Here is a 22662-nt window from a genome sequence, read left to right on the forward strand (position 1 = left end):
AGCTATTTCTGGTTCGTTTATAAATACTTACTGTCTGAAATCTAGGAATTACATATCTCCAGAGCAACTTTGGTTTGATTTGGTCAACTCTGGGAATGTAAACAGCCAAGCCACATATCCCTTCTCCCTCTATGACCATTTTTCCAACTGCCCCTTCTAGATATCCAGATGCTCCTTCTAAACATCTGGGCATCTGAGACTGCTCCTGAATGTGTTCTTTCTGCCTCCTCATTTCTGAGCAACTTTTTTTTTTGGTAAATTGGGGTACTCTATAATGACACAGTGTTTGCCTCCAGCAATTCCTAACTCCTAGTGAAATGTCTAATGAGATGAAGACTGTCCACTCTAACCTAGTCCAGGGCTCCCATCCAGACACTAGGACCATTCTTCAGGTCCAAGTGCAGGGCGAAAAGATGGAGACCCTCCCCCAACCAAAAGCCCAGGTGAGGAATGGATGGCCCTCAGGTAAGAACATAAGATAACTGCACAGTTGTCATGTAAGTCCTTCAGTGAGGTCTCAGACAGCTAGGGCAGAGCCTGACTGTGGATTCCACCCAGACAACACAGAAGCAGGAAGGAGAGAAGCACTAACACAGATCAACACACATGACACACTCACTCCACAGGAGCAGAGCAGCCTGGCTGCTGATGAGAACATTAAGAATCCCATTCTTTTTTCCCCAATGGGTTTACATGGTAACATCCTTAAAGGTCACATGTAAATGTGTGTGTGTGTGTGTGTGTGTGTGTGTGTGTGTTCCACATGGTTTTGTGTGAGTCTGTGTGTGTATATATGTGTGTGTGTGTACAGGGAAGTTAGTCTGTTTTAAGACGTATTCACTGGATACTCTAAAATCTCAACACGTGTGTCTGTGAATCACCCCCAGCTCCATAATGCTCTACAGAATTTGGAATGCAGAGGACCACCCTCCTATCCTACTGAAAGCCCCTAGCAGGCAAACTTGAGGGAGAAGTTCAGGGTCAGGAACTGAAAATTTTCTAAGAAACCCCCTGTGAATGGTACAACTCTTGCGTGACCCCAGCACTATACAAAGTCCTACTTAGCATCAATGTTTTATTTATTTATTTATTTATTTTTAATTTTTTTTTTTCCAACGTTTATTTTACTTTTGGGACAGAGAGAGACAGAGCAGGAACAGGGGAGGGGCAGAGAGAGAGGGAGACACAGAATCGGAAACAGGCTCCAGGCTCTGAGCCATCAGCCCAGAGCCTGACGTGGGGCTCGAACTCACGGACCGCGAGATCGTGACCTGGCTGAAGTCGGACGCTTAACCAACTGCGCCACCCAGGCGCCCCAGCATCAATGTTTTAAAACATTACTCTTCTATACGTTAATTCCCTTCACTTACTGCAGAGAGTCAACTAGATAGTTTGATCATCATTTTGAAGGAAAGAATAAAGAGACAGAGGAATAGCCCTCTCCTGCCTCCATGCACATGGGGAACATCCTATCAAAGAGGCTGTCACAAGTTCTGGCAGAGACCAGCAGGATGTGCTGCACGCTCGGAGATGTCGGTAAAACAGATGGCAGCAACGAGCATCTGTGGGGCAGAACACCCAGGAATTAGGGCAAACAACATGCCCTCTTTCCCACTACTGCCAAAGGACTGTGGTCCTTCCGGGGGGGCAAAAAGGCTGATGTTTGGATTGTAACATATCTAAGCTCTTTCTCTGCACTGGGCTGCTGGTAAAACCAATAAGATGAATGGCTTACACAAACTGTCTGCATGACGGTACGCGATTAAAGCTTTTTGGCTTTCAGTTCAGGCTGGGCGGAGAGGGCGGGAGAGAGGAAGAGTCCCACCACTAAGCCCACGCCAGGGGCTCCAGCCATGACATCATCGATTGCATCTCAACACCCTGAGAATGTGAATATTTATCGTTTCGTTCTGCAGATGCAGAAACCTGCCCAAAGTCACACACCTGTCAGTGATGAGGCCAGGCTTCAAATGGGAGTCCTGTCTGCCTCTCTGGATGAAAAGTTTCCCGTACGTTTCAAGTGGCTGGATAGAAGATAACAAATCTCTCTGAACTGGTCTGTATGGAATCACTGGCCTTGAAAAGTTTATATGACAGGGTCACAGCGACCTACTGATGGGCTGCTGGCCGCCCCTACAAAGTACTGCCCGACACAGCTGCCCTCATAGCTGGCTGAGTTTAGGCAGCTCCAGATTCCTGAGGCTCAGGAAGCCCACCCACAACATGATGCGACAGCGCAGTTCAGTCCACGTGCCACCTGGTCAGAGAGCCAGTTAAAAGACCCCCGCGTGCCACAGAGAAAGGAAAGGTTCTAATACCTCTTCACTGCAATGGCCAGGCTTTCCATTTCTGTGCTTTGCAGTTTGATCTCGCGGATGAAGTTCCTTATAACATGTTCGTATGGCTGAATTAATCTTGGCTCCACAAGGTTGATGTTTAGATACAAGGTACTGACTTGCTCCTTTCTGCCAAAAAAAAAAAAAAAAAAAAAAAAAAAAAAAAAAAAAAAAAAATTTTTTAATTAAAATTAAAAACTAAATTAAACCGAGTAAAAAATAAAAAGGCAAATTTTCACAATACTTTGAGGAATAAGATACGTAAGAACCAAGAAAGAAAAAAGCAACAATAGAAGGACCGGAAGAGAGGGAAGAGATGCCGTTGCCTTATTCTCCGTATTATTTTTCAAGTGGAACAGCAAGCTCATTTTTTCCTGGATTTATTGAGGGATGACTGGATAAATAAAAACTGTATATATTTAGTTTTATAAGGTCATGACTTAGTGTTAGAAGATGTAGACCAGTGCATAGGGAGGGAATGATAGGGAGTTACTGCTGTTTTTCTTTTTTTTCCTTTAACAGAAAGGTAAAAAATAGATGTACAGAAAAAAAGTGAGGTAACCATTAAACCGATTAATAACGTGTTCCACCAATCTCTAATAAGACATATTTCAGCATTTATGATCAGAAGAGTGAGTATACCTGTTATTTGATAGTCCATTAAAAATTACTTCATATAAATTCATATATATTTATATGTGACAATTCTATTTGTCATTAACTTTTATTAAAAGACAAATACTCCAGAGTCATTTCAAAAGAAAAACTGATGCGCCTTGGCAGCCTGCCTGCCGGAGGATAAAGGAGTGAGTCAGGGGGGCTTGCGGTGCCCCTGACTCAAGTTCAGGACCTGGTGCGCGAAGGAAGGAAGGAAGACCCTGTGAGGACACAGAAAGGTGACCATCTAAAAGCCCAGGAGACAGGCCTCAGAAAGAACTAACCCCGCTAACGCCGTGATCTGGGACTTCTAGCCTCCAAAAATGTGAGAAATCTTGGTTGTTGAAGCCACCCAGTCTGGTATTTGTTACTAGAGATACCTAGGCAACCAGAGCCAACGATAAAAAGTCCCTGAGTGACTGAGTGACAGAGCTGGGATTCCACCCCAGTCTGTGGCTGAAGACCACATCCACCATAACACTATTTTGCTTCCCAATTGTGTTAGACATCTGAACCTTGCAGAAGAAATGGGATTCAAAATTAATCCACTGAACTATGAAACAGTGAAAAATCTGAGGTATATATTAACCTAGAAGCTTAGTTAAGCATGGCCTCAAGGGGTGCCCATGTGGCTATAAAATCCCCTAGGTCTTAAATAAACTGTTCAATCTGTGTAGATGCCAATTATGATTCAAAAGAACTGCTCAAGTGAAATGTTATTAATAAACCCGCAGGATGAAGTCACTTTATTTGATATAAGACAGAAAGCAGTCATCACCGTTCCCATCAGAGCAGAGTACAAATGCTAGTTGCAATAGTGAGCTGTACTTACTAGAGCAGGAAACAAAACAAAAAATACTCTTATATTGTCCCATGCAACCTCAGTGCATAACTGGATCATTAACTTCTTTGCCTTTTGTCATTTACGGATCACCAGCAGAATACAAAACATAAAAACTTTCTCCTTAATAGGGACCTGCCTGTCAGAGATGGCCATTAAGATACTGTCACCTAGAGTCCTTGTTTAGTGGCTAACAGCACAATAAAACGTTCAGAAGCAGAGATCAGATTTCCTGCTTTCTGCAAATTTCAAAAATAAGAAAGACACATAATGATTTCTAAATCTTCTCAAGTCCTTTGCTGGTCTTGACATTATAAAGAATTTCGGATGGTTTACGGTGACGTATACAAACAGATCAATTCTAGAAAATATCTGCCATCATCAGAAGATAGGTTCTATAGTTAACCATCATGCTACAGACTACTGGAATGCTCATCTGTCCTGCTTCTTCTTACTGGGCACACAGGGAGAAGTCACTTCCCAGAACCACAGGCAAGTACACCGGAGCCATGCGACTGGTTCTGATCAATGGAGTGGGAAGAGAAATGGTGTGTTTGCCACTTCATGGCTTATTCCCTAAAATCCTTCATAAAATCCTCAGCTTATACTCATTTTTGTTTGTCTCTCTCTCTCTGTGTCTCTCCTTCCACCCCCTTTCCCTCTCCCTCTCTTCCCACTCCTCTACCTATTTCCATCTCTCTTCCTCATCCTCATAGTTTAAGTGGAGAACTCTAATATGGCAAAGACACAGGATAGAGTGCGCTGGGATTCTGGAGTCCCCACACTGAGGTCACCTGCCCTGCAGGGCTGCCTGACCACTTTAATCTGAATGACATGAGAGAAAGAAATAAGTTTGTATTTTGCAAGTTTGTTCCAAGCCACTATGACTTGGAACTTGTTACAGTCAGTTTGAACTTAAAAAGTTGGCATTATAGTTTCCTATGTTGTTTTTTTAATCATCCTCTTCCAGATTAAACTACTTCCTCATCCTCTTCCGTGCTAGCTTTGTATTTACTACGTAAAAGCTTCTATGACCAGGGTTAAGTCTTTACCACCACCACCCACTCTCTTTCAAGGAAACAAAAGACTCTTCTGAAGCATTCATATACTGAAGCAGATACTTACTAAGCACCTTCCATATGTAGTCCAGGCAGTGATTTAGCATTTAATATGTACTAGTCACTCAACCCTCCTGGCAACCCTATAAGGAAGTTACCACTAGTATCCTGTTTACCAAAGAGGAAACTGAGGCAGAGACAGGTAAGCATTGTCCTGATAGCAAAGCCAGGATTCCATCTCAGCCCATCTGGCTCGAGTCCAGCTCCCCATGGAGAAACTAGCTCTTCGTGCCAAGAGTAGACGTTGAGCTGGTCTTCAGGGGTCCCAAGGGCATGAAGAAGATTTAACATACCAAGATTTTTAAAAACCTACTTTGCAGGAGGATGTATATTATCGCTGCAGGGATTGTCCACATCACAAAGAGACTCCTTTAAAGAAGGAAGGCATGAATAAGATTAAAATGAGATAATCTCATAAAATTTGGTTTGCCTAAAGCTATTTGGGGAAAGCACGTTAGGAGACAATAAGGCACATTCCGACCTTCCCCCGCCCCCCATATTCCTGTGTGCTTCATTTGGTCTCTATCTGTGAAACCAGAGAACCACCTGGATTATGCTGAGACAGCCACCAGAAAGTACCTGGCAATTCTGACACCTCATGGAAAAAAACAAAGACAAAAAATGTCTTATTGTAACAAGAGATGATACCTGGTCCCTCTATGCAAGCTTTCAATGCTGTGCCCCACGCACAGGCAGCTAAACACATGTGGGTTCTTCAGCTCAGCAGACTTGGTGCCACTATTTGGTGCCAAGACGATCTTTAGTCTGCTAAGAGTACCACAGTCATCGGCCTCCCTAGTGTCCTTGCTCCTGCCATCAAAGGTTAAACAAGCAGAGGATGCACAATGCCACACACACAGATCTGGTTTTTTCTGGCCCAACCCAGGGTGGCACAGGTGGGTGCTGAGTGTGGTGCCCGGTGGTGACAAACCTGAAGCTCTTTTAATTCGTTAAGTCCAGGGACTCATCTCAGGCAATTACGTTTGGATTCACAAGTACCACATACACCTGTTTATAGGTGTGCTTGACAAATACTCGGTACCAACAGAGGGTCGAATCATATGCTTTAGTCAGCCAAGACAAAACATGCTCTCTGCACTTCAGTGCTGGGAGAGCCCCTAACACTAAAAGTAATCTAATTTATGTCTGAAGGAAAGAGATCAAATGAAAGGCTGAGAAAGACATCAGATCAGAGAAAAACACGCACTGAATTGTCAACCAGCTTTAGATGTTTAAACTTGAGCCTACTCATCTTCTTGTCTGATAAACTACAAGATCATTTGTTTAAAAAAAAAAAAAGGACAGCGGTGATGGCTAATTACTGATGAAAAATTCACAACTTAGAATTTTAAAATTGTCCCTGGGAAAATAAAAAATAAAAACCAAAATAAAATTATCTTGGGAAATGTGCATTTTAAATCACAAATATTCCCACTGAAGCTGAAAGGGCTATTACATGAACTTGGAAGAAAAACAGGTATGCTTAAGATGTGCAAAAATTTTTAAAGGGTCACATATTTTCACAGGATTAACACTTTACTTAGAAGAGCACGCCTATATCTACCTTTATGTGTATGTAATGTAGTAGAGCTGGGATTTAGAATGCCTGCACACCTCTGGTCTAAGGACACCTCTGGGGGTCACCTGGGCGGCTCAGGTGGTTGCCGGCTCAGGTCACAGTCTCAGTTTGTGAGTTCAAGCCACTTGTGGGGCTCTGTGCTGACAGCTTAGAGCCTGAAGCCTGCTTCAGGTTGTTTCCCTCTCCCAATCTCTCTCTCTCTCTCCCCCTCCCCTGCTTGTGTGCTCACTCACTCTCTCTCTAAAATAAATAAACATTAAAAAAAATAATAATAAGGGCACCTCTGGGAACAGCCAAGCACAGACAACACCACTCCGCACAAAGGAACACAGTGACCCAATAAGGTTGTTAGGAAAAGACTCCATTAGATTCCAAGTCTTGCTCCCTTAAGCATTAAAATAGGGAGCTAACCTATTCATTCAAACTATAAGTTAAACAGATCTAAAGCCCAAACAGTTTGCTGTTGCCAAAAGCTAACAGCATTAAGTACCAATGTCTGCATCATTGTACAGTAGCGACTGCCATAAGAAAACTGACATTATGACACTAATATATGAGCGTGGGAAATTAAAATATCCATGCCATGCAAGGGGCACCATGCTACATCCTAAAAGTAAAATGCTAAAAAACAGACTGAGTTCCTTCCCTCATTTGAAGGTTAAGTACAAGATGCTCTGGCAGCATAGACAGGTGAACATGACCAGCCTTTAGGGGATTACTTGAGGGATGAGTAGAGTAATACTAAAGTAGATTAGTAACCATAAGCTGAAGAGGTGGGGGCAGGGAGCAGGTAACTGAAAGAAGCTGGTGGGACTGGACAGCTCAGAGTGGGGGAGGGACAGCAGCAGCATCAGATGTGGATGTAGCCTGAGAAGTTAGCAGGAGCCAGAGGACCTCACAGGGCCTGAAAGCACAGCAGAGACACGGTGGGGGTGCAGGGCAGTTACTGAGAGAGTAGGAATCCAGCGGAAGTGTTAAAATGAAGTGATAACTTAATCAAGCATGCATCTTTACTATTCCCATCTTCACAACATTTTGGCTGAAGCAGGTAATTAAGCAAAGGACTTTGAAACAAGTTTGTAGAGATAAAGGTAAATCTAAGTCCATTGTCATTGAATCCAGAAATGTACAACTTCAGAAGTTTTCATGAACTTCTACTTTCCTTTGCCATAGAATGTGTAAAATTATAGACAAGTAAAATCTGATCAGATAGACCAACAGATCACGAGAACAGAACAGATAGCCCATAAAGAGACCCAGATGAATATAGTCAATGGATATTTGACAAAAGAGCAAAGGTAATATACAATGGAGCGAAGAGAGTCTTTGCAACAAACGGTGCTAGAACTGGGCTTCCTCTTACAAAAGAACCAACAGAGACACAGAATTTATACCCTTTGCCAAAATGAAGTCAAAATGGATCACAGACCTAAATGTAAAATGCCAAACTATAAAGCTTCTAGAAGATAAGAAAGGAGAAAACCTAGATGACCATGGGTATGGCAACAAAGTTTTAGATACAACACCAAAGGCATAATCCATTAAAGAAAGAACTGAGAAGCTGGACTCCACCAAAATTAAAAACTGCTTTGTGAAAGTGCCAAGAAAATGAGAAGATAAGCCACAGACTGGAGAAAATATCTGCAAAAGGTACATCTGATAATGTAGTGTCATCCAAAATATACCCCTCAAAAACCCTTAAAACTCAGTAAGAAAACAAACAACCTGACGTAAAAAATGCGTCAAAGACCTTAACAGATACCTCACCAAGGAAGATATACAGATGATAAATAAACATATGAAGAACTGCTCCACATCATTTGGCATCAGGGAAATGCAAATGAAAACAAAAGATACCACGACAACACCTATTAGAATGGCCAAAATCCAGAACACTGACAACATCAAATCCTGGTGAGGATGTGGATCAACAGGAACTCTCATTCATTGCTGGCAGGAATGCAAAATGGTATTCACTTGGGAAGACAGTTTGACAGTTACTTAGAAAACTAAATGTACTCTTAACCATACAATCTAGCAATTTACCTAAAGGAGTTGAAAACTTATGTCCACACAAAACCCTGCATATGAATCCGTATAGCCACTTCAGTCATAATTACCAAAACTGGGAAGCAACCCAGATAGATGTTCTTGGGTAGGTGAGTGGATAAACTCGGGTGCATCCAGACAACAAAATAGTGCCCAACACTAAAAAACTGACCCGTGAAGCCATGAGAAGAATTGAGGAACTTTAGATGCATATTACTACATGAAACAAACCAATCTGAAGAGATTACATATTAATTCCAATTCTATGACATTCTGGAAAAGGTAAAACCTGGAGACAGTATTTCATTAGGGCAATGAAAATACTCTGTACCATAAGAATGGGTATATGTCACAGTACCTTTGCCCACATAATGTACACAAGTGAACCCTAATGTAAAATAAGGAATCTGGGTGACTATGATGTATAAATGTAGGTTCATCAATTGTAACAAATGTATCATTCTGATGGGAGTTCTGGAAAATGGAGGAAGTTGGCAAGTGTGTGGCCAGGGGGTATATGGGAGATCTCTGCACATTCCTCTTAATTTTTCCATGGACCTAAAATCGCTCTAAAAACTAAATCTTTTTTAAAAAAATCTGATAGTTTCAGGGTGCCTGTGTGGCTCAGTCAGTTGAGCATCTGACTCTTGATTTTGGCTCAGGTCATGATCCCAGGGTCATGGGATCGAGCCCCATGTCAGGCTCCACACTGGGCATGGTGCCTGCTTGAGATTCTCTGCCTCTGCCCCTCTATCCCACTGCTCTCTCTCTTTCTCTCTCTAAAATAAAAAATAAATAAAAAATAATTTTAAAATCAGATAGCTTTATTTCTCTTTGGGGGTAATAAAAATGGGTATACTCCTATTCAGGTGACACCAGCTGATCTCTCTGGATGCCCTGAACCACCCATACTGTCATTTGGTCAGTAAGTGGAAAGGCTTATCCTTTTACCCCCACACAAGTTAGGTAAAAGGTACTGACTGACTTCAAAACGTACTCTTATTACATAGTACATCACATTTCAGAATAAACCCCAAATGACTAGAAAATAAATTCCAACAGCCAAATCCAGCTCTGGCCCTAAGGCAGCATTAGCTCTCTCTGTGAAGTTCATGTCTCTCTCTCCAGACAAGGGTGTACCTCTCGGCCCACTAACCGCCTGAAGCCGGCCGCCTCTGACTGGAAGTGATTCCCGCTGGTGTTCTCACAAAAGGTGAGAACATTAACTCAGTTACAAAATTATTTCCGGCTCTCCCTTCCAGAGGGGAAAAAAAAAAAATAATGATCTCTTCAACTCGGTCCCACCATCCCACAGACAGAAAGACAAGCCAGTCTACTGGCCTGGCCTTTCCTTGGCTCTGCTTTGCTACTGCTCAGGCAGAGGATGATGTAGTCTGGGTGTTCAACTACCAGTGCCTCATCCAGGCCCCCTCCCAAATACATCTCCCACGGATAAAATTCCTTCAGGATTCCCATCACCCTGACGAGTATTTTACTTCCCTAAGCACTTATATGGGTAACATTCCAGCAAAGATTTTAAAATGGAAACTCCCTGGGAGATGATTCAAAGTCTAGAAACATTTCAAATTGTAAATTGCTTCCTATTTGAAATCACTGACATTTAGTTACTGGGAGTTTACCAATGGAGGGAGGAAGACAGAAACAGCAAGAGGCACTGTGCTAAAGGTTTAGGGAGGGCATGCTCCCAACAGCTGAGGCCTGCCTCAGTCATGAATGAATAGTGCGTGGGGGAAGTGTAATGGCCTGGCTAAATCAAATGCTTCCACACCACATCTGGCTTCATGACCCAGGGCAAAACGCTTAACCTCCTGAGCTTCAGTTTCCTCAGACATAAAGCGAGGACAGTAATGGAACCTACCACATAATGTGACCATTAACTCCTACTGAAGCACACACAACTGTACCAGGCACACTGCAGGGAATCCATAAATGTTGGCCATTATTATGGTCTGTTATTGCTCTTGACTCCTCTACCCCAATGCATTAAAAAGAACTAGGGGTTATCTCCTGTGTGCTTCTGGGTTGTGTTTTGGGAAGGGGCCAAAAGGGAAAAAGTGATGTGATGTGGAAACCTCACAGACAGAACTGCCGTCTTATGGGTGCCAGTGCCGAAGAAACTAAAAAATGAGAACTGGGTCATGCCCGAGGTCATTCTGCAAAGCTTATGGTCCAGGCGTGTGATATAATGATTCATAAGAAATATATACTTGGTCACTCGGGTGACCAAAATACATTTCTTAGATAGATTTCGTATTCATCCACAGTTCCTGAAAAGCTGCAGAGCCATAAAGGTGAAATGGGAGTCTTTTTATTAACGAAGGTGACTTTTGGATCCCATCCTAGGGCAGTGATTGGTTGCCAGGAAGACCAACCATAGGATTAAAGAGTTGAAACTTTCAGCCCCACCCACCCCACACCATGACCTCCAGGGAGAGGAGACGCGCCAATGGCCAACAATTTAGCCAATCACGACTGTGTAATGAACCCTCCATAAAAACCCAAGAGAACATGTTTTTGCTCCTTTTCAGAGAGTTTCCATGTTTGGGGAAAGCCAGAACACTTCCATGTGCCACCGAGGTGGGCCCCAAGCTCCATGAGGACAGAATCTCCTTTGGTTAGGACCTCATCCTAGGTATCTCTTCACGTGGCTGATACATATTATGTCATACCCTTTAATAAACTGGTATATGTTAAGTAGGTGTCTCCCCGAGTTCTGTGGGCCTCTCTAGTGAATTAATTGAAACCCAATCAGTCAGAAGCACAGGTAACAGCCTGGGGCTTGTGACTGGCATCTGCAGTGGGGATGGGGGATGAACCCTTAACCTGTGGCATCTGATGTTATCTCCAACTGTCAGAATTGAGTTGAATTCTTGAACACCCTGCTGGTGTTCAAGGATTGCTTGGTTTTGGTGGGGGAGGGGGTACAGAGGTCAGCCCCCACCCATGTTGGAATTGGGTTCAAGTGCTCCAAAAGAAAGAGTCAGTAAAAGTCTTCTGTAAAGCACCAGTCAGAAAACATTTACGATTTCTATTGCAAATACTCAACCTTGCCATTGTAGCATGAAAACAGGCATAGACAAACCATAAATGAATCAGCTTGGCTATGCTCCAATAAAACCTTATTTATACAAACAGGCCGAGGGCCAATGGACCTTCCTTTGATCCCTGTATAAGTCTATTAACAGAAGGCCCTGAGCACAGTAATGAGCACGGGGCAATGCAGGCCTAGCTTTCTATACACAAGGGAATGGGCGGGCCTTCGTTCACATCTTGCCCCTAGGTGCAGAACAGTTTTTTTTATATACGGATATCACATTGTCAGCGTGCTCTATATGTGTGCAGGTGTATGTGAGAATACATACCTCTTTACTTAAGAGTACTGACCTTGCACGTTCATACCCCCAGTATTTCTCTTCTATCAATTTACCTGGCATCAAGTTAAATGTAGGCATAATCCAGTAATGTTAGTGCAAGCTGGTGTATTTTCACTGAAAATCTCTTTGTTTTGGTAAGAAAGATGGGAGTTAGGGAGAAAATAAAAGAGTGCCACATCAGTTCCTATTCAAAATTTTCCTTTAGAAGACATCTGTCACCTTCCCAGGTTTGCCTGGGACAATCTCAGTTTATCCTGTTGTCCTGTATTCTGTCTTGCCTTAAAAAAAAGGAAAATTCTGGATAAATGCTAATCAAAAAGCTACATTAACAGTAGGTAACTATTACTAAACTATGTACTAACTATGCACCGAAGTTATTAACAGCTGCATTACAATAAGCCAGGGTGAGCTGTGGATCTGTACCCTTTTACCTCTTGCTGTCACCTAGTGGTGTGTGACATACCCCACCCGTGCAGTGGAGAAACTTCTCACCAACAGATGGCTAAATCAGAAGACAATCAGTGATAAGCCCATCTCTCCTTTCCTGATCCTTTTCAGACACAGTGTAACTAAGCCTTTCCTTTCAGGACTAAGGAACAGAATGCTCACTGATAAGACACATTAGGCTCAGACAAGAGAAGCTATAGACAGGTAACTCTTGTGGATCTCAGATGGTGGTGGAGAAAGGCTGGGGACGGCTGCCCTGCTGGCCATCCGGGCAACCAGCCTATTGTGCCACTACCTGCAAGATGCACAGGGCAGCCAGGCGGCTGTGTGGCCAAATCAATGGGAAATTAGGAAATTAAAGGCACAGTGTACATGAAATTGGTACAGAAAACAGAAGTCGGACCACCCTGCCCCACAGCAACAGAAAGTAACTAGAATGCTCTTGCTATTGTAACTGAACCATTTTAGTAAAACTTACATGTATAACTTATTTTATTGAATGGTAATGACTTTACATTTTGCAATAAACCCTTCTAGCAGCAATGACTTCAAAGAACAAAGGTTCATGCTTTAAAAAGGTAAGTACCAAATCTCCTTTCTACAAAAATGATGGTGATAAATGTGTAACTTGCTCATCATGTTTCCCAACTGTCACAGCCAAGAGGAACCGATGCAGATATAACAACTAAACGGAATGTGGTCCTGGATGGGATGCTGGAACACAAAAGTCCACTGGGGAGAAACTGAGGAAATATTAATAAAGTATGGACTTAAGTTAATAAGGATGTACCAGGACCAGTTCACTAATTGTTAACAAGTGCACTATACCAACACAAGATGTTAATCCTGGGGGAAAGTGGGTACAAGTTATAAGGAAACTCTGTACTATCTTCACAACTTTTCTGTAAATCTAAAAACATTCTAAACAAAAGAAGTTTTTGTAAAAAAAAAAAAAAAAGTTTGTCAACATTTAGCCTCCACCATGGTGGACCAGACTGATACCATTAACCGCAAGAAATCCAGAAGATAATAAATAACAAATCTCCTAAAAGCATCTACGTATTTTTAAAAAAAATTTTTTTAATGTTTATTTGTTTTTGAGAAAGACAGAGAGACAGAGCATGAGTAGGGGGAGGGGCAGAGAGAAAGGGAGACACAGAATTTGAAACAGACTCCAGGCTCTGAGCTGTCAGCATAGAGCCAGATGCGGGGCTCAAACTCACAAACCGTGAGATATGACCTGAGCCGAAGTCTGACGCTTAACCGACTGAGCCACCCAGGTGCCCCGCATCTACATCTTTTAAGAAAACTGTTCAGGGTCTACAATTCATTCATGCAGCTGCAGAATGAAAGCATGCAAAGCATGACCCTTCCCTTAGATCAAAAGACTATCTTTCTAAATTGATTCTATGTATTTTCACTTCCAAGTTTTCTTGTACAAATGCACATGGTGACGCAACAAGTGTTTATGTGTCTCTGGTTAGCAGAAAAGGAACTCTGCAGAGATAAATGAGGCCAGTTTTATATCAGTGTCATCAATGCTTCTAAAAGAAAATCAGTGGAGTTAATTCCAATAATGGTTTGATTTTGTTTTTTCCATCCACTTCATGCAGAGTAAAGCTTTTGGAAGTTCATTTTGTTGAAGGTAAAACATCCAAACTCATTACAAATGTGACTATAAATTCAGTGCAATATAAAACGAAAGCACTTTTAGTAAAAATCTTTTAGTCAAAAATTAAATTTTTACTAAATTAAGAAATGTATGGAGTAGAAATACATGTGGAACTGTCAGTGGTGCATATGACTGCACCCAAACAGGCTTTGATATTCTTACCAACTGAAAGAGAAGCTGTAGCTATCAGAATTTCAAATATATTCACACATATCATTCCAGCATCTAAACATTTTTGTGGAGATTACTTTTTTTCGTGGCTTATCATCATTCAAGTTTTGGAAGCATTTGAACCTTTCGAGAACTACTTAACAAATCATCCTATGGTTTTTTTGTAAACCTGTCCCCTAAGTTGGCATTACATTTTGTTCAAAAGCTGCTGGAAAACTTTTATCAAATTAGTCAACAATGGGAGCTACAAAAACTACCTTCAGCTTCTGTAGCTGTTAGAGGTTGGAATTCACTGAAAAATAAGCCTGAAAACAGGAATGCACTGATGAACTAAACAGATTAAGAGCTCAAATGTTGCACAAATTAAATTCTAAAATTCCGTAATTATGATTTGGAATATCTCCACCTATTTTTACTTGATTAAATTTATACTCTGTACCAAAATAAAATGAAATTGAAAAGGCCTACAATTCTGGAGCATCTCAGTACTGAAAAACATTCCTAAGAATCATAATAGGAGACAACTCATCTGACAAGTCTTATCTTGTAAAACTTAAGAAATCTGTCAAAGTATTTGTCAAAGAAAGTACTTTGAAAGTACTTTGAAGACAGAAGGCATAGAACTTGTGACCATCAAGGGTGGAAATATTTACGTATGTCAATATTTACACTTCTCCATACTAAAACTAAATACAATTGAGAATATCTGCCATTTATAAGAATTTGCTCTAAGCTTATGGCAGAATTTTCTCTATGACCGTATCTCAGCGCTTAGACAGAGAATGTTTTCTCAGTTAAAAACATGATGACCTTCAAAGAAGCCTCAATGCTGATGTCAATAATTTCAAATTTAATAATCATAAAGTGGAACTCTAAAGAAGATCACAAACAATTTTATGGCGCAGAAAAAGCATAAAAGACCACAATGAAGAAAGATATATTCTTCGTGGAAGTACGAGAAGTAGTAGTATGAATAAGATGAATAAGTAACTGATTAAAGTGCTGAAGTATTTTCCAAAACTAACTATTCCACTTACACAATTTTTTTAACAGTCACAAGATTGATCAAAAGATTTTCTTTGCCTTAATGTATATACAATGTGTGTATGTTTTAGAAATAACCTTATTTTTAAAACTTTTTGAGTAGAACTATTTCAAGGACCACATATATAATAAAAGCAATTTGTCAGACAATAAAATACAATTCCAAGAAAGTTAGATAATCTCAAGCATATTAGTTTCTCTCATTTTATTCACAGGAAAATTCTGGGTTTGAGGATCAATTCTATGACCACTCTACTTCCTACTTCATTTCCTTCAACCTGCTCATATTCTAAGCACTCTTAGGTGCTCACTGTCCTCAAATATTTTCAACAGTGCTCAACATGTAATACATAAATTTTCAACAAAGGAGACAATGTTCAGATCAAATACGTCACTTTGGTTGATTTCACATCATCCCATTCCTTAACCATTTTTTTCAAATTTTAAGACTAAAAAAGGGTTTGGAAACACATGCATCCCTTCCTGGTCAAAGTGTACTTCGATATTGCTCTCTGATCAAATCAAAACCCTTTGTATTTCCTATCTAGAAAGTAAACCCTGGGGCACCTGGGTAGCTCAGCTGGTTGAATGTCCAACTCTTGGTTTTGGCTCAGGTCATGATCTCACAGTTCATGGGAATGAGCCCCACACTGGGCTCTGCTGATGGCATGAAGCCTGCTTGGGATTCCTCTCTCTCCCTCTCTCTCTCTGCTGCTCCTCTGCTTGCATGCTCTCTCTCTCAAAAAAATAAATTTCAAAACAAACAAATAAATAAAAAGCTCTTTCAGAAAGTGAACACTGCATATCAGTCAAGGCTCTCCCAAAAGTTACCTCCTCCATGAAGCCTGCCCTGTTTCAACCGCAAGAAATCTTCCCCTTCAGATCCCCTGCCACACTTCATCTGAAGCTCTGTGGACTGTTTTCTTTTTTTTTTTATTTAATTTTTTTTTTCAACGTTTATTTATTTTTGGGACAGAGAGAGACAGAGCATGAACGGGGGAGGGGCAGAGAGAGAGGGAGACACAGAATCGGAAACAGGCTCCAGGCTCTGAGCCATCAGCCCAGAGCCCGACGCGGGGCTCGAACTCACGGACCGCGAGATCGTGACCTGGCTGAAGTCGGACGCTTAACCGACTGCGCCACCCAGGCGCCCCTGGACTGTTTTCTGTGAATGTTTACCTTCCCTGTTACCCTATCAGCCTCCATATCCCTTGCAGCACCAGAGAGCTAACCTGACACAGATCTTGCATCAATGAATAAAGGAGGCCAGAGCCTAGAGAAGGAGGACTCAGTGGGAGCTGAAGAGGAGAAGAGAATATGGACTTCTGTGCTGGATCTGAGGTTGGCTGAGGAAGTCCATGCTGAGGAGGGAGCAGATGAACCTTGCTGGTCACAGAGTCAGAGAAGAGACTAACTAAGGGAAATCGAACTGCCAAGGAAGAAGGGCCAATCCCCTCCTGAACGCTGTGAGAAAGCAGGGCTTTCCAGAAAGCACATCTCAACCCTACAGGCAAGAGCGTACACTGTTACTCTAAACCCACTGCTGCCCTTCATTTATTTTTCCCTTTTCTCATTTTGCATTGTTTCTAACAGGGGATGTGCCCAATATTTACCATATAATACTAGGAAAGAGTCCAAAATTGTCTACTCCAGAAACCGTCTGTCCTGCAGAGGTTTTTCACTAATATCTCTAATAGGCACAGGTGCCTTCGTTGTCCATCCACCTCAGATCTGCCTTTCTGTGTTCTGAGGTTGCTGAAATCAGAACTCCAGCCGAATGGCTGAACTAATGTTGTGAATCCTGACTATATTTTCTCATTAATAAACAAGGATGCATTTGTAACAAACGAACATGTACATTTTAGTTTCAGAATCATGAGTACCACTAAAGAGCACATTTTTTCTCTCCTAAAATTAGCATATTCTGGAATATAAGTGCATCCTACCTGTTCACTCAGCAGCAAACATATTTCTTGAATTTGTATTTAGTATATGTTAAAAACCTACTACTGATTATTCATATAATGCTAAATTATTATTGACATCATGGAAAGATAACTGGTGCCAAAGCTATAGTCACATTTTCTTGAACAGTTAAATCTTGACCTTATGCCGGTGTATGGATGATATGGGCAAGAAATTTTGTTGTACATCATATACAACCCACTCTGGCCTTCTTAAAAACCTCTCTCGAGGGTTACTACAGTTTTCTCTGAAAGATCATGTAATTAAATAAGAAAGTTTTTTCTATGGCATCCTTGAACTACCTTAAAACTATTTGTATACATGGCAATGTTTGTTTAGTTACTGTATGAAAAGCATAGCAAAGAATTTTTTAATCTACTGCTTTTAAAGTATCATTGATTTTTACCTATATACCTTCTTACCTAACTATCAAACATAAAGATAAATCAATAATGGCTTTCCAGTCTCTCTGTTTTACGCAAAGAGGTGGATCCAAAATATTAAACTAAAGTTAAATTCGCTGTAGAGGTTTCCTCATAATGTTTTTGAACACATTTCCCTTTTAAAGTAAAATGCTGCTGATACCATTAATCTGACATTTCAACAGCTAAGACCTTTTGAGAGACTGCTGGTCTCATTCAGTGGTGCCTGGGGCATGTTTTCCACAAGGGAGAAGCTTCCCGAGATACACTCCACCGCTCATCAACTGTCCATTTCAATGCTTTCCAAGCATCCTGCAGGAAAGTTTAATTACTTTTTCATTTGATTTTCTCAACACCCAAAGGGTGATTTTCTGGAATGTGATTTAAAAAAAAAAAAAAAGAAAGCAGCCAAAAATCCTATCAAAATCTGACTTTTTTACATTATACCAGGATCAGTTGTCCTGAAAACAAATCCACTTAGGAGTTTCCAGAGCTGCAGCCCACTAGCAAACAACCTTCAGATTTGCAAACACTATCTACTGAGGGAATCTGACCTCAGCCCCTCAGGAGAGCCAAGAAAAGAACAACTGGTCTCTTAATTGAGTCATCATCTTAACTCACTGGTTCATCAGATTTAAAAAAAAGAAGGCAATCTCAGTGAGCTGTGTATTTACATTTATCTCAGTTTATATTTTTCATCCCAAACCTTTACTCTTCCCTGGTTTGTAGTTCTGGTTCCCTGTGGTATGAGCTGCCCTCTGCTCTCATGTGCCTGGAAAACATCCCCTCTGGGCAATACAATTGGCCCAAACGCTACTAAATAAAATGGAAATAGATGTTGAATGGTTGCTTTCAATCCAAGTACTAAAGAAGGCGCTTAATAAAATGACATAAGCAATACAATTATTATAAAAATTCATATGAGTGGATAAGGAGAATGCACAAAGCTGTAGTAGGTGTTTACCTCCATGGATAGTTTTTGTAGCATTTCCCCAAGACTCATAAAAAAGAGCATTAAAGGGGTGACTGGGTGGCTCAGTCAGTTGAGCGTCCGACTCTTGATTTTGGATCAGATCATGATTTCACAGTTCTTGAGATCAAGCCCTACACCTGGCTCTCTGCTAACAGCACGGAGCCTGCTTGGGATTTTCTCTCTCCCCTCTCAGCCTCTCTCTTCTCTCAAAATAAATAAATAAACTTCAAAAAAAAAAAAAGAGCATGAAAAATAATTTCAGTGACCAGCTATTGGCCTGGAGGCCCATGACACAGGTGAAAGCACCCACACCTGGCCAGACTCCCATGGGCTCATCCAAGCATATGCCCACTCCTACTCTTGACTAGACACCTATTTCTCGCATGTATTCATAATAATAAAATTGAATGTTCGTGCTTATCCAAGTATCATCATTTCTACAAAGATACTTTAGAACTATCAGGTCTACTTTGCAGAACTTTCAAAATGAACATGGGAAAAGGAGCTAACTGGAATAAAAATTAAGACTGCAAATAATAATAATAATAATAATTTCAAAATGACAACAGCACTCCAGCCACCTAAAATTCAGGGATCTGGCACCAAGAAGAATCCAAAGAAGGTTGAAAGCCAAGAAAGAATAAAAAACAGCCTCTACGACACCCCTGCTCAGTACAGGAATAACCTGCATTCAGAGAGGTTTGAAAACACAATTCTAATCATTTGCTTTGTGAATCTTCAGCAGATGGAGGTACCCAGGAAGGAAGGAAGAACTGACAATCATGAAGTGTCACCGGGTAGCCTGACAGCTAGAAGAGAAAATGTATATAGGAACTCAGAAAGCCACGCTGAACTACCATCTCAACAAATCCTGGGGATATCACTATACTACAGCCCAGGATGAAACCAGACTTCATGATGATGTCCCTGAGTTAGCAAGGAAATCTTAAACCATTTTGCAGTTATTAAGAGCAATGCATTGTATGTGTCCATGTGTTTACCAAAGACATGTGACAGACTGCTCATTGTACAGTAACAGCCACAAAGCAGAAATTTCCCAAATGGATAAGTAAATCCATTTATTTATGGGATACTCTACACACAGGGATACTCTATAGCAATGGAAATGACAGATGTACAACTCCAAGCTCATGAACACAATGTGGAGCACAGGAAGGAAGATACGCTGTTTGGGGCCCTGTATGTAAATTAAAACAAAAAACAAAAAACAAAAAAACCCTGGCAGGGGCGCCTGGGTGGCTCAGCCAGTTGGGCGTCCGACTTCAGCTCAGGTCATGATTTTACGGTTTGGGGTTTGAGCCCCATGTCGGGCTCTGTGCTGACAGCTCAGAGCCTGGAGCCTGCTTCAGATTCTGTGTCTCTTTCTCTCTCTGCCCCTCCCCCACTTGTGCTCTGTCTCTCTCTGTCTCTCAAAAATAAATAGATGTTAAAAAAAAAAGGCAAAGGATAATGACTGTTCTGGGGCTGAGGACAACAGGGATTGAAAGGGAGCACTGGGGACTTTGAAAAAATTGGTAAAATGTTCAGGTTCTTGATCTGGATGCCGATTACGTGAGCATTCCATCTGGGAAGATCAAGGAAGATTAAGCTCTGTGAACTGTTCTGTATGCGTACGTCTTTGAAGAATACATTCACAAAATACACAATATATTCAGTGAAGTATCAATTACTTATCTTCATGGTAAATTCTGTCAGGAACACTTCACAATTCAGATTTCAGACAACCAGGGCAACCCAAGGCATAATTCTGGCATACGTCAAGTTCATATTTTCTACCTAAGTTCAACATTCTCTTTCTCGGTCTTCTCTTTTTATAAGCAACTCCCAAGCAAAAGTGGCTAAATCCCATACTCTCATTTCTCATTTTACTGGCAGAGTTAAAACAATTTTTAAATGTTTATTTATTTTGGAGAGAGAGAGAAGGGAGAGGGGAGCGGACGAGTGGGGGAGGAGCAGAAAGAGAGAGGTACACACAGAATCCGATGTAGGCTCCAGGCTCTGAGCTGTCAGCACAGAACCCATCTCGGGTCCAGAACTCACGAACTGTGAGATCATGACCTGAGCCCAAGTCGGACGCTTAACGGACTGAGCCACCCAGGTGCTCCTCCCTAACAGAGTTTAAAATGTGCACAAATCACCCAGGGACCCTCTTAAAATGCAAGTGCTTCAGCAGGTTCATGGTGGGGCTTCAGAGTCTGCGGTTCTAGAACCACTACCAGGTGCTGCCAGTGCTGCTGGTCTGCACTGCTGAGTAGCAGTGCCTGAGAAAAGGTGTGATTTAAAAGAAGCGTCTGCTGGGGTGCCTGGGTGGCTCAGATGGTTAAGCGACCGACTCTTGATTTTCGGCTCAGGGCACAATCTCACAATTTGTGGGTTCAAGCCCCGAATCAGGCTCCATGCCAGCAGCCTGCTCGGGATATTCTCTCTCTCTCAAAATAAATAAACTTTAAAAAAGTAAAAAAAAAATAATAATGAAAGCAGCGTCTGTTGAGCTCCTGGGAACTGAAAAATGAGCATGCAACTAGCAGCTTTCTTATGGCTGAATTTTAGGACTTTTATCTGGTGGAACACTTCTGGGATTCCCTATGCCTCTCAAATTGCATCCTTGTTAGGAGCTACCAATTCAGGGACTAAAACTAGTAGTTGGGGACAGTAGAGGAAGAACCTTCCCTACTCTAAGGAACTTCATAATGTTTCTCATTATCTTTGGACTTCGTGGCATAATGACTTTTCCACAGCATCTGCAAGAGGGAAGGAGGGAAAGAAAGGGAAGGAGGGAAAGAAAGCGAAGGAGGAGAAGGAAGACATAAGCAAGCAAGCAGATGGTTTGCCCGGGGAAGGGCGACAGTGTGGAATGCTGGCGTGGCTTGATGCGGCCAAGGCTGCTTCAATCCGAAATGCCTCTTCTGTCAGGTGCTTGGTTCAGACTCACGGATACTGTGATGAAGAGTGGGACTGCAGGGTAAGGATGGAGCGGTACAGAGGAAGCCCATTTCCCCCCAGGGGGCATCTCAGAGCCATAAACACATGCAGGGCAAGCCTTTTCTTGGCAGATAGAAAAATAACAGGAACCACAGAAAGCTGCCACAGAAATTTGGAATGTTGTTTTGGACTGTTTAGGCATTTGGAAGGGGCGTGGGAGGAATATAACATACGTACCGGGTTTTTTTTTCCAGAATCAAGTAAATATCCACAAGTTTTCTGGTATATATTTTATAACCTAGAAGCATTTTTAAAATGGTCTCTGATCTTTTCAAAACTGATTCCCAAGACATCGGGAATCTCAGAAACTGGGAACATCTGAAAAAGTTTCTTACTGGCTGTGGTTAATTTTATGTGTCAATTTGGTGAGGCTACTGTACTCAAACACTTGGTCATACACGTCTGGATGTTGCTGTGAAGGAATTTTGTAAATGACACTAACATTTAAATCAGTAGGCTCTGAGTAAAGCACATTCCCCTCCATGATGCAGGCAGGCCTCATCCGATTAGCTGAAGACCTTAAGATAAAAGACTGACCTCCCTGGAGGAGGAAGGCATTCTGCCCATCCCTCTGCCTGCAATGACTCTTCCCGGGGTCTCCAGCCTCGTGGTCTACCTCTGCAGACTCTGGACTTGCCAGCCTACACAATCTAAGAACCAATTCCTTAAAATAAATTCCTTTCTCTCTCTTATACACACACACACACACACACACACACACACACACACACACGCTTTATAGTTTCTGTTTCTCTAGGGAACCCTAAATAATATGGTAGTTTACATCATTGCACTTTGGGGCTAATCACACATAAACAAACATATACCAGCTTCACAGCATATACAAGCTAGCACCTAAAAGAGCTGAATAAGATTATTCAACTTACTCAGTTGAATAAATTGAATTCAATAAGAACTGAATTATTTTTCAGTTGGCAAATACGAACTTTAAGTGTCATTCGATGGAGTAGGTCACTTTTTTTTTTTTTT

At 41.5% G+C, this 22662-nt stretch overlaps 1 protein-coding gene across 1 annotated transcript in view; it reads right to left on the reverse strand.

Annotated features, from left to right (window-relative positions):
• The window catches only part of RASEF (RAS and EF-hand domain containing), a 77586-nt gene that overhangs the window by 41972 nt on the left and 12952 nt on the right, over positions 1 to 22662 (reverse strand). The window contains exon 2 of the mRNA XM_047097575.1: positions 2319 to 2465. Within this exon, the coding sequence (XP_046953531.1) occupies positions 2319 to 2465 (147 nt within the window). The remainder of the gene's footprint in view (positions 1 to 2318; positions 2466 to 22662) is intronic.

Source organism: Lynx rufus, unplaced genomic scaffold, assembly GCF_022079265.1.
Source record: "Lynx rufus isolate CCGP_SWC_20201006 ecotype Redwood Valley unplaced genomic scaffold, mLynRuf1.p SCAF_10, whole genome shotgun sequence".
NCBI classification, from domain to species: domain Eukaryota; kingdom Metazoa; phylum Chordata; class Mammalia; order Carnivora; family Felidae; genus Lynx; species Lynx rufus.